Below are 16241 nucleotides of genomic sequence, written 5' to 3' on the forward strand. Positions count from 1 at the left end.
CAAACAGGCGTGTGGAAAACCGACTTGCCCTTGCAGCCTTTTTCGACATATGTGACACACATGTTCCTTCCTCTCATGGCTGTTCACATGCCAAGACAATTCCCACTCAAACAAACTGGTGATTAACGCATACAGGCCAGACTTAACTGCATATACTGTAGGTCTACACCATGAGCTCATGGCCAGAGGGGACTCTATGTGAACAACAACTGCAAAGCAGCACTGAGTGGCACACGAAACAGGGAATATATAATCTCCAAGGTTTGTCAACTCTTCTGTGCATCTACCATGGTAACAGTCAGACTCACGAGATACTCACAAACTATATATTTCTGACTGACACACACACGGACATGGCTTAGTGCTGAGAGAGGGACCTTGGGCTGGTGGGGCGCTGCTTCAGATATGCAAACACAGACCTGCTAAAAACCAAATACCTCTGACCCGGGGTGCTAGTCACACCGGTAGTGACTGTGTGACTAGCACCCGTTGTCTCCCTCTCCTCCCTGCTGCTGCAGCCACCACAGAACATCAACAGTGTTTATCGAGCTGTCAGTGCTGCTGAAGCTGCAACATAATTACAGCCATTTCGGACTGAAAAGTTCTGTTACCGAAATCCCTCATTTGTTTAGGAAAAACATTCCCTATTCCCTCAACAATTGCTCTCTTTACGTGAAATGTATGCATCAAATGCACGTGACCAATAGGGCCTGACCTATAGCCTATCATAATCACATCAATAAATAGGTTATAACAAATTCCGAAAAATCATAACACATTGACAGACAAAAGTTTACTGGTTGCTCAGGAGGTAATGGGGAAGTCAGATGCGTGGAATAAATTTGACTAGTTGTGGAAAATACTGGAGATCAAGAGAAAGAAGGTAAGAAGCAAGCGCTGCATGCGGATTATGTCTACCAAAGAGGTGCTGTTAGATTACAATCACATTTTGGAACCATGTAAATAGGGCTGCAAAGGTTAAGACACCATCAAATCACCAGGGCTCCCTCTACTTCAATTTGAGGTGAAAATTATGAATCAGACACCTTATCAATAGCAACAGATCATGGTCCTTCTGGAATCAGAAGTTTTTTTTGACTCAACGGAGGAACGTAGTCAACGAAATGCTGATGAATGTCTTGCTCGAGCTGTGTATGCAACTGGTTCAACTCTGATGCTCATAGGCAATAAGTATTGGAAGAGATTTCTGAATGTTCTTCGCCCAGCATACACCCCTCCAACCAGACATGATTTATCTACTAAATTTGCTGGACGCAGAGTTCAACATAGTTCAAGTGAAGGTCAAGCAAATCATAGAGAAAGCAGACTGTATTGCAATCGCCTCTGATGGGTGATCAAATGCTCGTGGGCAAGGAATAATTAACTACATCATCTCCACCCCTCAACCAGTGTTCTACAAGAGCACAGACACACCGGTCTCTACATTGCAGATGAGCTGAAGGCAGTCAATGACCTTGGACCACAGAAGGTATTTGCACTTGTGACAGACAATGCTGTGAACATGAAGGCTGCTTGGTCACACCCATTGGCTGTGCTGTTAATGCATTGAATCTGCTCCTCGAGGACATCATGGCACTGAAAACAATGGATACACTCTACAAGAGAGCCAAGGAAATGGCTAGGTATGTGAGGGGTCATCAAGTTATAGCAGCAATCTACCTCACTAAGCAAAGTGAGAAGAATAAGAGTATCACATTGAAGCTGCCCAGCAACACCCGTTGGGGTGGTGTTGTCATCATGTTTGACAGTCTCCTGGAGGGGAGGAGTCTCTCCAAGAAATGGCCATATCACAGTCTGCCTATATGGACAGCCCCATCAAGAGGATCCTCCTGGATGATGTATTTTGGGAGAGAGTGGTAGGCAGCCTGAAAGTCCTGAAACCTATAGCAGTAGCCATTGAACGGATTGAGGGAGACAATGCCATCCTGTCTGATAATCAGACTCTGCTTGCAGATGTAAGAGAATAAATCTGTACTGCCCTGCCCACTTCACTGTTCCTCCAAGCAGAGGAAACTACAGTTCTGAAATACATCTAAAAGCGTAAAGACTTCTGCCTGAAGTTCATACTGGCCGCAGCGTACGTTGGACCCCAAGTATGCTGGCCAAGTATGCTTGGTCTCTGCATCTGGTGCAGAGACCAACCAGGCTTATGGTATCATCACTACCGTGTCTCGCTCCCTTGGCCTGGATGAGGGCAAGGTTTTTGGCAGTCTGGCGAAGTACACTTCCAAGCAAGGGCTTTGGGATGGAGATGCAATATGGCAGTTTTGCCAAAATATCTCATCAGCCACCTGGTGGAAGGGACTTTGTGGATCCGAGGCTCTTTCCCCAGTCTCAACATCAACAGTGAAGCGGTGACTCCGGGATGCTGGCCTTCTAGGCAGAGTTGCAAAGAAAAAGCCTTATCTCAGACTGGCCAATAAAAAAGAAAGACGTGCAAAAGTACACAGACACTGGACACAGGAACTCTGCCTAGAAGGCCAGCATCCCGGAGTCGCCTCTTTACTGTTGACATTGAGACTGGTGTTTTGCGGGTACTATTTAATGAAGCTGCCAGTTGAGGACTTGTGAGGCTTCTGTTTCTCAAACTAGACACTCTAATGCACTTGCCCGCTTGATCAGTTGTGCACCGGGGCCTCCCACTCTTTCTATTCTGGTTAGGGCCAGTTTGCGCTGTTCTGTGAAATGATATCTTCAGTTTCTTGGGAATTTCTCGCATGGAACAGCCTTAATTTCTCAGAACAAGAATAGACGAGTTTCAGAAGAATGGTCTTTATTTCTGGCCATTTTGAGCCTGTATTCAAACCTACAAATGCTGATGCCCCAGCTACTCAACTAGTCTAAAGGCAGACAGTTTTATTGCTTCTTTAATCAGGACAACAGTTTTCAGCTGTGCCAACATAATTGCAAAAGGGGTTTCTAGTGATCAATTAGCCTTTTAAAATGATCAACTTGGATTAGCTAACAATGTGCCATTGGAACACAGGAGTGATGGTTGCTGATAATGGGCATCTGTACGCCTATGTAGATATCCATTAAATCTTTAAAAAAAAAGCAGTTTCCAGCTACAAGTCATTTACAACATTAATAATGTCTACACTGTATTTCTGAGCAATTTGATCTTATTTTAAATGGACAAATAAATGTGCTTTTCTTTCAAAAACAAGGACATTTCTAAGTGACCCCAAACTTTTGAACGGTAGTGTACATACAGTACCAGTCAAGTTTGGACACACCTAATCATTCAAGGGTTTTTCTTTATTTCGACCATTTTCTACATTGTATAATAATTGTGAAGACATCAACACTAAATAAATAACACATGGAATCATTTGCCACCATTTGCCTTTGACAGCTTTGCACACTCTTGGCATTCTCTCAACCAGCTTCACCTGGAATGCTTTTCCAACAGTCTTGAAGGAGTTCCCACATATACTGAGCACTTGTTGGCTGCTTTTCCTTCACTCTGCGGTCCATCTCATCCCAAACCATCTCAATGTTTTATGAAGTGAAATAAAAGATCCCAGAAATATTTCATACAGAAAAAAAGCTTATTTCTCTAAAATGTTGTGCACAAATTCGTTTACATCCATGTTAGTGAGCCTTTCTCCTTTGCCAAAACAATCAATCCTTCTGACAAGTGTGGCATATCAAGAAGCTGATTAAAGAGTGTGATCATTACACAGGTGCACCTTGTGCTGAGGACAAAAGGCCAGTCTAAAATGTGCAGTTTTGTCACACAACACAGATGTCTCAAGTTGAGGGAGTGTGCAATTGGCATGCTAACTACTGGAATGTCGACCTGAGAATTTTCAAGATAAAGCTCCTTTTCTTACACATTTCAAAACAGAGATAGCTCAAAAACGAAGAACAAATAATTACAACTTATTAAGAGCACAAGCTCTTCTTTAATATGACACCAAATTCATCTCAATAAGAAAAAAACTCACTCTTCCATTGTGTAAAGACACTCACTATCAAAAACAATTAACAAAAAACCCTAGAGTATTTAAATTGTAGTACAGTTGCCTAAAATATTCAATGTACCAAGTATAACATATTAAACTTCTAAATATTATTTACATATAAATAATAAAACATTTATCGAAAATGTGACCAATGGACAATATTCAGAATGTATTTGAAAACCCACAAAGTAGGCTATTTGATTGACAACGATTCTTACTTCTGTAGTAACTATTCAGAGACTATTTAAAAAATGTAGATAACCTCAATTAGATTTAGTACAGACTAGGTCTGACTAAATGTAGAAATGGTAGCCTACTTTGGCAACAATTGAGTAAATTGGATTGTGTTAAACACCAGATCTGAAGAAAGAAAAAAAATAGACTGCTACCACTTTTAATAACAACTCCTAAACCCCTGCAACTGTAAACTTTAGACCCAGACTGTGGTACAAGAGTGAATGGTGGGACTTGGGGCAGATGCACTCCATGGAAATGTAGGCTACCTCTCGGCTGTGCTTTCCCTCTGCTTCCTCTCCATGTTCCCTCGCTCCATTTCTATCCCCCCTATCATCTCTAAACTCCTCTTCCTCCCTGCTGCTGAGCCCCGACTCTCCACATCAGTTCCCTCGCTTTTACTGACCTTGAGGAACAGACTAACAGAGGGAGAGAGAGCAACAAATAGGATACAATTGTGGTCAGGAACATCATCCCTCTTCCTTTCTCTCTTCCTTTCTCTCTTCATCTCAACCATAAATTGCGATTGTTACACGCCTCCAATTCCACCCACACAGTATCATCATGATGCTACACAGCACAGTATTTATATTTTCTCATCAATTTACACACAATAACCCATAATGACAAAGCAAAAACATGTTTAGACATTTTTGCAAATGTATTAAAAATAAAAACAGAAATACCTTGTATACATAAGTATTCAGACCCTTTGCTATGATACTCAATTGAGCTCAGGTGCATCCTGTTTCCATTGATAATCCTTCAGATGTTTCTACAACTTGACTGGAGTCCACCTGTGGTAAATTCAATTGATTGGTCATGATTTGGAAAGGCACACACCCGTCTATATAAAGGTCCCACAGTTGACAGTGCAAGTCAGAGCAAAAACCAAGACATGAGGTCGAAGGAATTGTCCGTAGAGCTCCGAGACAGGATTGTGCCGAGGCACAGATTTGGGGAACATAACCAAAAATTGTCTGCAGCATTGAAAGTCCCCAAGAACACAGTGGCCTCCATCATTCTTAAATGGAAGAAGTTTGGAACCCCCAAGACTCTTCCTAGAGCTGGCCGCCCAGGCCAAACTGAGCAAACGGGGGAGAATGGCCTTGGTCAGGGAGGTGACCAAGAACCCAATGGTCACTCTGACAGACCTCCAAAGTTCCTCTGTGGAGATGGGAGAACCTTCCAGAAGAACAACCATCTCTGCAGCACTCCACCAATCAGGCCTTTATGGTAGACTGGCCAGATGGAAGCCACTCCTCAGTAAAAGCAACATGACAGTCCGTGTGGAGTTTGCCAAACGGCATCTAAAGGACTCTCAGACCATGAAAAACAAGATTCTCTAGTCTGAAAACAAGATTGAACTCTTTGGCCTGAATGCCAAACGAAACCTGGCACCATCCCTACTGTGAAGAATGGTGGTGGCAGCATCATACTGTGGGGATGTTTTTCAGTGACAGGGAGACTAGTCAGGATCAAGGCAAAGATGAACGGAGCAAAGTACAGAGATCCTTGATGAAAACCTCCAGAGCACTCAGGACCTCAGACTGGGGCGAAGGTTCACCTTCCAACAGGACAACGACCCTAAGCACACGGCCAAGACAATGTAGGAGTGGTTTCGGGACAAGTCTTTGAATTTCCTGGTGTGGCCCAGCCACAACCCAGACTTGAACCCGATCTAACATCTCTGGAGAGACCTGCAAATAGCTGTGCAGCGACATTCCCCATCCAACCAGAGCTTGAGAGGATCTGCAGAGAACAATGGGAGAAACTCCCCAAACACAGGTGTGCCAAGCTTGTAGCATCATCCCCAAGAAGCCACAATTCTTTTTGTAAATGTGACATTTCAGTTTAATTTGAATAGATTTTCAAAAATTTCTAAACACACAATATATATGGTACACACAGAGTAGTGTGCAGATTGATGTGGAAAAAAATCTTTAAATCAATTTTAGAATAAAGCTAACAAAATGGGGAAAAACTCAAGGGCTTTGAATACTTTCCGAGTGCACTATTTACTGCTCAATATGTCTGGAACAGCAAATCGCAAAAATAAATAAATAAATCACACTATCAAATTGCAATACATACAGTTGAAGTCGGAAGTTTACATGCACTTAGGTTGGAGTCATTAAAACTGGTTTATCAACCACTCCACAAATGTCTTGTCAATAAACTATAGTTTTGGCAAGTAGGTTAGGACACCTAATTTGTGAAAGACAAATAATTTGTCCAACAATTGTTTACAGACAGATTATTTCACTTATAATTCACTGTTTCACAATTCCAGTGGGTCAGAAATTTACAAGTTCACTGTGCCTTTAAACTGCTTGGAAAATTCCAGAAAATGATGTCATGGCTTTAGAAGCTTCTGATTGACTCAAATGATGTCAATTAGCCTATTGGAGGCGTACCTGTGGATGTATTTCAACGCCTACCTTCAAACTCAGTGCTTCTTTGCTTGACATCATGGGGAAATCAAAAGAATTCAGCAAAGACCCCAGAAAAAAAACTGTAGACCTCCATAAGTCTGGTTCATCATTGGGAGCAATTTCTAAACGCCTGAAGGTACCACGTTCATCTGTACAAACAATAGTATGCAAGTATAAACACCATGGGACAACGCAGCCATCATACCGCTCAGGAAGGAGAAGCGTTCTGTCTCCTAGAGATGAACGTACTTTGGTGCGAAAAGCGCAAATCAATCCTAGAACAACAGCAAAGGACCTTGTGAAGATGCTGGAGGAAACCGGTACAATAGTATCTATATCCACAGTAAAACGAGTCCTATATTGACATAACCTGAAAGGCCGCTCAGCAAGGAAGAAGCCACTGCTCCAAAACCGCCATAAAAAGCCAGACTACGGTTTGCAACTGCACATGGAGACAAAGATCGTACTTTTTGGAGAAATGTCCTCTGATCTGATGGAACAAAAATAGAACTGTTTGGCCATAATGACCATTGTTATGTTTGGAGGAAAAAGGGGGAGGCTTGCAAGCCTAAGAACACCATCCCAACAGTGAAGCACGGGGGTGGCAACATCATGTTGTGGGGGTGCTTTGCTGTAGGAGGGAATGGTGTACTTCACAAAATAGATGGCATCATGAGGTAGGAAAATGATGTGGATATATTGTAGCAACATCTCAAGACATCAGTCAGGAAGTTAAAGCTTGGTCGCCAATTGGGTCTTCCAAATGGACAATGACCCCAAGCATACTTCCAAAGTTGTGGCAAAATGGCTTAAGGACAACTAAGTCAAGGTATTGGAGTGGCCATCACAAAGCCCTGACCTCAATCCCATATAAAATGTGTGGGCAGGAATGAAAAAGCTTGTGTGAGCAAGGAGGCTTCCAAACCTGACTCAGTTACACCAGCTCTGTCAGGAGGAATGGGCCAAAATTCACCCAACTTATTGTGGGAAGCTTGTGGAAGGCTACCCAAAACGTTTGATCCAAGTTAAACAATTTGAAGGCAATGCTACCAAATACTTATTGAGTGTATGTAAACTTCTGACCCACTAGGAATGTGATGAAAGAAATAAAAGCTGAAATAAATCATTCTCTCTACTATTATTCTGACATTTCACATTCTTAAATAAAGTGGTGATCCTAACTGAACTAAAACAGGGAATTTTTACTAGGATTAAATGTCAGGAATTGTGAAAACTGAGTTTAAATGCATTTGTCTAAGGTGTATGTAAACTTCCGACTTCAACTGTATATAGTTTCATATCGCAATATTATTTTGGTCGATATTATAGCGATACTTTGACTCCAAGTATCGATTTGTAAAAAATGCTAGGTTGGATGTACCTGCGGGGCATAGCTAGAAGGGATATAACTTTTGTCAAATTAACCGTAAAATTGAATTTTGGGGAATTCTGGCTAAACCTATTCTGCGCGTTGCCATTCCTCCAAAATCATGTCGTTGTCACGCCTCCCTTGGAGGTCTGGAGAATTTTGTATTGCCAGAAGTGTGCTCTATACACAAAATTAACACATCAACATCTTTTGATGGGGTTTTAAGCTGCGATTTCCTGGCCATCTACATGCACTGTTGCGCTTACAACACTAATCTAGTTAGTACTATTGGAGCTCCACCCAAGAAAGGCATTTTATTGACGGGTTGCGAGGCGTCACTGATTTACACTGGGTCCCCACCCCTATTTAGCTATCTTTCTATCATGGACTTCGCCAGGCTTCCCATTTTAAGGAAGCCAGTTACATTACGAGGCTAACCCTTTTCCTAATCTTAATTTTCCTAACCTGCTACGTTAATTATCCTAACCTGCTATGTAAGTTCTGCTAACCTGCTACAAAATCCCATCTAGTCAAAAGCGTACCTGCTCCAGAACTACAGTATGTTTCATGCTGCAGCTTGTTCTCCAACTTTTTAAATAGTGAGCCAGCATGTTTTTTTCACTTTTATTTCCATGACTGATCAAAACTAAATTCTTATGCTCTCTCGTCTAGTGCGTAATATGTTTGGAACATCAAATCTCAAAAAATGAATACAATCGCAATACATATAGAATTGTGAGAATCACAATACATATCGGGAGGTCCCTGGCAACTCCCAGCCACGACACACACACACCTCCCGTCTCCTCGACCTCAGAACACAGCCTCTCTCTAACCTACTGCTTGTGATGCCTCGCGGCAAGGCTAGGCAAGGAAAATCAAATCAAAGCGCCAAATACAACAGTTGTAGACGTTACATTTAAGCCCTTCCCAATGATAAGGATTATATACTGAACAAAAATATAAAAACGCAACAATTTCACTGACTTACAGTTCATGCAAGGAAATCAGTAAATTTATTAGGCCCTAATCTATTTCATATGGACTGGGCGGGGACTCAGCCATGGGTGGGCCTGGGAGGGCATAGGCCCACCCACTGGGGAGCCAGGGCCAGCCAATCAGAATTAGTTTCCCCCCACAAACAGGCTTAATTACAGAGAGAAATACTACTCTGTTTCATCAGCTGTCCGGGTGGCTGGTCTCAGATGATCCCGCAGGTGAAGAAGTCAGATGGAGGTCCTGGGCTGGCATGGTTACACGTGGTCTGCGGTTGTGAGGCCAGTTGGACGTACTGCTAAATTCTCTAAAATGACATTGGAGGTGGCTTATGGTAGAGAAATGAACATTAAATTCTGGCAACATCTCTGGTGGACATTCCTGCAGTATGCCCAGCATGCACAACCGCACGCTCCCTCAACATCTGTGGCATTGTGTTGTGTGACAAAACTGCACATTTTAGAGTTTCCTTTTATTGTTCCCAGCACAAGGTGCACATGTGTAATGACTAATGATCATGATTTTTAATTGGCTTATTGATATGCCAAACCTGTCAGGTGGGTGGATTATCTTGGCAAAGGAGAAATGCTCACTAACAGGGATGTAAACACATTTCTGGGTTCTTTTATTTCAGCTCATGATACATGGGATCAACACTTTACATTAGTGACGCACGATATAGTCGGTGAACATATCGGAATCGGCCGATGTTTAGTTTAACGCCCGATGTGCAAAACCGATGTCAAAGCTGATGTGCATACCTATATAACAAAGATACATGATGTAATGATGCCACGTAAAATTTTGCGCTATACGTGCAACACAGCATTTCTAAACTAACCCACAATGTCTGCTGTATGGATTGAGCAGTCAACAAGTCAAGCAGTCATTTGAAAGAGTAACAAAATTTCAGCGAGACAACTCAAAGGCAAAATCCATTAAAACCAAGATAATGGAATTCATTACCCTTGACAATCAACCGTTCTCTGTCGTGGGTGATGTTGGCGTTCGCTGACTGGTTGAGCACCAGTTAACACTACCAAGTGCGCTATTTTTCCGATGTTGCCCTACCAGAATTACACAGTAATAGCGTCACTGCTATTAGCTTCACGACATACATACTATGGAACGCCGCTTGGGTCTTTGCGTGTCAAAAAAGATACAGTAGCACTGTCAAAGCTATACAAAAAAGTCTGCAAACACGATGTGAACGATGTGTTTACAATACCACGTTGGTAATAAAGCATAATTTGTATGACCGCAACTTCTGGGGTAGCTAGCTTTAGCTTGGTACCTAGCTAGAACCAATACAACCAGCCTGAAAACAATGACCAGTAGAAACTGCAGTAATTTTCGTTATTCTTAGCAATGATTTAGGAATCCTTGTGAATAAGTATTAGCTAGATTGCCACTTGTTCGCCTATTGAAACTGAACTTCAGTTCATGAAAATAAATAGCTAGCCAGCTACTTAACCCTTTTGCCAAAAGCTAATGTTATAAGCAGCCAGCTAGCTTCATCTGGCTAGTGATGCTCGACCAGACCGGGTTATGTGTTGCGAAGCTAGCCACAATAAGGATTAGGCACAATAGTGGAATTTGTGGTTTGCCTTCACAATAAAAGTGTGTCATTGACAGTGATGCAAATGAATACAAATAGTAGAATTGTGCTATACTTTTATTTTGAAGGCTACCCGCAAAGTCCCCTATGTGACTAATCCTTATTGTGGCTAGCTTCACATAGATGGGTCCCAACCACCATTAATCAAATAAGAACCGTCTTATAAATTAGGGTTATTTTAGATGACATTTTGCTATGTTTTGGTGAAGAACATTGTTTGCATCCATGAGCTAGCTAGCTTTTTTTTTATGACCAGCACTGTAGGAGCATGAGACAATTTTACCAGCATCATAGCATACGTATCGATAAATCGTTGTGACATATGAAATACGAGTGAGTGTAATCAATGTGTAATAACTACGTAAAAAATGTATGAATGTGTTAAATTGTGACGTGCAGTCATTCAGGTCCTGATTGGTCAAATAGTGTTATTTGACACGTCAAATAGTACCTTTTTTGACACGCAAAGACCCAAACGGCGTCCATAGAAATCCCGGCTGAATGAAACGACTGAACAACGAAACAGCACAGCAAGTAAGTGAAATAGGTTTTGATTATGTTTTACTGGTAATGGGGACATACGTAAATGCCAACAAAACGTTTTGGTCAGTATGGTGTGTGTGTAACATTTATTTACCTAGTAAAGTCAGTTAAGAATAAATTCCCCGGCCAAACCCGGTCGACGCTGGGCCAATTGTGTGCCGCCCTATGGGACTCCCAATCACGGCCGGATGTGATACAGCCTAGATTCGAACCAGGGACTGTAGTGATGCCTCTTGCACTTAGATGTAGTTCCTTAGACCGCTGTGTCCATGTGTGTGTTAACTATTCAACTGTTCTAGAATGCCTAAAAGGCCGCAAAAATGTTAAATATCGGTATCGGGTTTAAAAAAAAAAAAGGAAAATATCAGATATCGGCCAAAAATGTCATATCGGTGCACTTTACATGTTGCGTTTATATTTTTGTTGAGTATAATAAAAAATAGTAACAAGAGAATTAAAATACACAAGAATGGAGCTATAGTCAGGGAGTACCACTACCAGATCACTGTTCAGGGGGGGGGTACAAGGTATTTGAGGTAGCTATTCTGAACAAAAATATAAAGTGACTAGGCATCAGAATATATAATAAGAGTAGTAAGAATAAGAGTAGCAGCATCATATGACGAGTGTAAAAGTGTATGTGTGTTTTGTGTAGGTATGCACGTATGTAGCGTATGTGTGTGGGTTTTGTTTCAGTGTAATGTGTATATAGTGTATATTGAGCATATATATAGTGAAGGGGTCTAGGACTCATTTTGCACGGGGACCGCAATGAAAATTGGTTATATTTGCTTGCTGTCAAAGTGTGCAAAAGAATTGTCCTCTAGCCATCGTTTTTGGAATTTGAGACACTCACTGTCATTTTAAAAGTATATTGAGTTTGTTCCACCCCCCAAAAAATATTTTTTATTTATTTACTCAAACCACCCACAGGCCGGATTGGACCCACAGGCCATATGTTTGACATCCCTGATATAGTGTAATATTCTAACCCACGCTAACACTGAAAACAGCCTAGTCATTTTCTTACTGTGTCTTTTAGCCATTAACATGCAGAATGAAGTTAGGCAGTAATCTGCGGTGGGCAACATGGCATGAACATTTCCTAATATAAAATCTACCCCTCTTTCATACACAGTTTAATTGGGCCAGATTAGCTACAGCTGAACTGAGGCTCTGCTGTCGTTTCCACATCTTCTCTTGTTCAGAATCTAATCCGATTTAAAAGTTGTGTTGAAATGACCATGAGACTAAGTAGGATGAAGATGTCAGTTTCCCTAGATCAGGGGTGTCAAACAAATTTTGACACAGGGGCCCGCATTCAGTCTTCAATGAGGTCCGGAGGGCCGCATTGAAAATTGGTTGCGTTTCCTCACCATCAAAATGAGCAAAAAATAAAACAGTACTTTATCCATAGTTTTTGAATTGCAGATGCTCCCTGAAAAAGTATATTTCACTCAACCACCCAGGGGCCGGATTGGACCCTCGTGGTCAGTTTTGTGATTCACCTCATAACGAATTGCGGGAAGATAAACTGATCCTAGATCTGTGCCAAAGGGTAACTTCTACCCTGAGCATCCCATCCATGTAGACTAACCAACATCAGTGCCAAGAGACTGTAGTCCATCTATGTGTCAGACACTGCAGCAAACAGCACCACCTACTGGTTATCTGGTAATGTTCACATGCTACAATAATATGCTTCCAATCAGAGCCGTTACATAAATGCCTGAATGCATGGAGAAGTCACAACATGCCATCCTTTATATGATGAAAGGGAAAAAGTGGTTCACACGCCCCACTCCCTAACCTCATCATCTCCACTACCGCAGCAAAACAAGTCAAACCGTCCAGGACTTATTTAACAAACAGCCTACAATAGAGCACCAAACCAGAGACTGACTGTGATCCAAACAAACACTATCCTCATGTGTGAGCTCACGCACATTTGTGCAAACACAGACATGGCACGTTTCGGAACAGATTTCACCATACAGTGTCTTGGGCAAATACTTTACGGAATACATTGTCTGATGTGTAGCTAGTAGCTACGCACGCACGCACGCACGCACACGGTTGGAGCTACATAATCCTTCTGCATGACATGTAATTTCCACGAGTAGTCTCTTATTCTCTTTACAGCCTGTGACTCAACCAGCCTATCGTCCGGAAACCACAGACTGTGTGTGTGTGTCTGCTCTCTGTCTCCACACCCTCCACTGGTGTCTTGTCCAACTAAACCTTGCTTGGGGGACCATGATTATTATAATTTTTGTTTATTATTTAACTAGGCAAGTCAGTTAAGAACAAATTCTTATTTACAATGACGGCCTACCAAAAGGCAAAAGGCCTCCTGCGGGGACGGGGCCTGGGGTTAAAATACAAATAAATTAAATAAAAATATAGGACAAAACACATCACGACAAGAGAGACAACACATCATAAAGAGAGACCTAAGACAACATAGAATGGCAGCAACGAGATGGTAGCAGCACAAAACATGGTACAAACATTGGGTACAGACAACAGCACAAAGGGTAAAGACAACAACACATTACGCAAAGCAGCCACAACTGTCAGTAAGAGTGTCTATGATTGAGTCTTTGAATGAAGAGATGGAGATAAAACTGTCCAGTTTGAGTGTTTGTTGCAGCTCATTCCAGTCGCAAGCTGCAGCGAACTGAAAAGAGCGACCCAGGGATGTGTGCGCTTTGGGGACCTTTAACAGAAGGTGACTGGCAGAACAGGTGTTGTATGTGGAAGATGAGGGCAGCAGTAGAGATCACAGATAGGGGGGAGTGAGGCCTAAGTTCTAGAGGGGGACAGAATTGTGTCTCCATCTTTATGGGAGTCCAACATAACATATGAACTGTCTCAGCAGTTCCCACAATAACAGTCCGAACAGCTAGACTTAGCAGACATGCCCTGACCCTCTTCCCTCACATCAACATGAAATTGAATTAAAGCGGTGTAATTCTTCTCAGCTATGCAGGTCTAACAGAGAGGGGTAGGGTCAATGTGTTCTGCTCGTGACTCCTGCCTCTGGAATGCCATGCCAGTGATGACGCGAGGAGAGGTACTGTAGGGAACATGGAGAACAAAATGGAATGTCCCTGTACTCTGTGCGTGTGTGCTCTAGCGTTATGTATTTGACAAACACAGCCCCCTCTGGTGCAGTAACAACTGGGAGGGCTTTTAAAAACAGTGGTCTGTCAAAATAAGTCTGCCCCACATTGACTGAGCTATTCATTTTCTAACAGTAAGAGGGGAATGATGTTACCCACACTTACAGTTATTCCTGAAGCAAGATTTGTAACAATCAACAGGCTCTCCATTACCCAGCGTGTAGAAAATCTGCTCCGATGCCAAATCAAGATCACTGTCCCTGACACTTGTCTGTAATTTTTTTTAAGGATACCTCATAAATAAACTCTAATTTTAGATCATACATCCGTTCATTGGCACGGTCTGTAAAGACGACTAGACACACCCTGGTCTCTCTCAACAAACAGAAATAACTTATTTACATACGTATCAGCTCAAGTGCATCCTGTTTCCGTTGGTCATCTTTGAGATGTTTCTACAACTCCATTGAAGTCCACCTGTGGCAAATTCAATTGATTGGACTTGATTTGGAAAGGCACACACCTGTCTATATAAAAGGTCCCACAGTTGACTGTACATATCAGAGCAAAAACCAAGCCATGAGGTTAAAGGAATAGTCAGTTGAGCTCCGACGAGACAGGATTGTGTCGAGGCACAGATCTGGGGAAGGGTACCAAAACATTTCTGCAGCATTGAAGGTACCAAACTGCAAGAAGTTTGGAACCACCAAGACTCTTCCTAGAGCTGGCTGTCCGGCCAAACTGCGTAATCGGGGGAGAAGGGCCTTGGTCTGGGAGGTGACTAAGAACCCGGTGGTCACTCTGACAAACCTCCAGAGTTCCTCTATGAAGATGGGAGAAAATTCCAGAAGGACAACCATCTCTGCAGCACTCCACCAATCAGGCCTTTATGGTAGAGTGGCCAGACTCAAGCCACTCCTCAGTAAAAGGCACGACAGTCTGCGTGGAGTTTGCCGAAAGGCACGTAAAAGACTGACTAAGAAACAAGATTCTCTGCTCTGATGAAACCAAGATCGAACTCTTTGGCCTGAATGCCAAGCATCATGTCTGGAGGAAACCTATTACCATCCCTACGGTGAAGCATGTCGGTGGCAGCATCATGCTGTGGGATGTTTTTCAGCTGCAGGGACTGCGAGACTAGTCAGGATCGAGGCAAAGATGAACGGGGTAAAGTACAGAGATATCCTTGATGAAAGCCAGATACCCGAGACCCACTCCAATTTGCATACCGTCCCAACAGCTCCACAGATGACGCAATCTCAAACGCACTCCACACTGCCCTTTCCCACCTGGACATAAGGAACACCTATGTGAGAATACTGTTGATTGAACACTGAGCTGTAGTCAACGCCATAGTGCCCACGAAGCTCATCACTAAGCTAAGGACCCTGGGACTAAACACCTCCCTCTGCAACTGGATCCTGGACTTCCTGACAGGCTGCCCCTAGGTGTTAAGGGTGGGCAACAACACGTCTGCCACACTGATCCTCAAAACTGGGGCCCCTCAGGGGTGTGTACTTAGTCCCCTCCTGTACTCACTGTTCACCCACGACTGCGTGGACACAACAGTGGCAGGCCTGATCACTGACAACGATGAGATAGCCTATAGGGAGGTCAGAGAACTGGCAGTGTGGTGCCAGGACAACAACCTTTCCCTCAAAGTGAGCAAGACAAAGGAGCTGATTGTAGACTACAGGAAAAGGCGGGCCGAACAGGCCCCCATGAACATCAACGGGGCTGTAGTGGAAAGGTCGAGAGTTTCAAGTTCCTTGGTGTCCACATCACCAACGAACATTCATGGTCCAAACACACCAAGACAGTCGTGAAGAAGGCACGACAAAACCTTTTCCCACTCAGGACACTGAAAAGATTTGGCATGGGTCCCCAGATACTCAAAAAGTTCTAGAGCTGCACCATCGAGAGCATCCTGAC

General features: G+C 42.8%; 2 protein-coding genes across 2 annotated transcripts in view; both read right to left on the reverse strand.

Annotated features, from left to right (window-relative positions):
* LOC129854038 (kinesin-like protein KIFC3) overlaps positions 1-16241 on the reverse strand; it is a 65722-nt gene that overhangs the window by 47648 nt on the left and 1833 nt on the right. The window lies entirely within an intron of this gene.
* Positions 4489-16241, reverse strand: part of LOC129852896 (cyclic nucleotide-gated cation channel beta-1-like) — a 39726-nt gene continuing 27973 nt past the window's right edge. The window contains exon 12 of the mRNA XM_055918504.1: positions 4489-4642. Coding sequence (XP_055774479.1) covers positions 4489-4642 — 154 coding nt within the window. The remainder of the gene's footprint in view (positions 4643-16241) is intronic.

Source organism: Salvelinus fontinalis, chromosome 4 (genome assembly GCF_029448725.1).
Source record: "Salvelinus fontinalis isolate EN_2023a chromosome 4, ASM2944872v1, whole genome shotgun sequence".
Classification (NCBI taxonomy): domain Eukaryota; kingdom Metazoa; phylum Chordata; class Actinopteri; order Salmoniformes; family Salmonidae; genus Salvelinus; species Salvelinus fontinalis.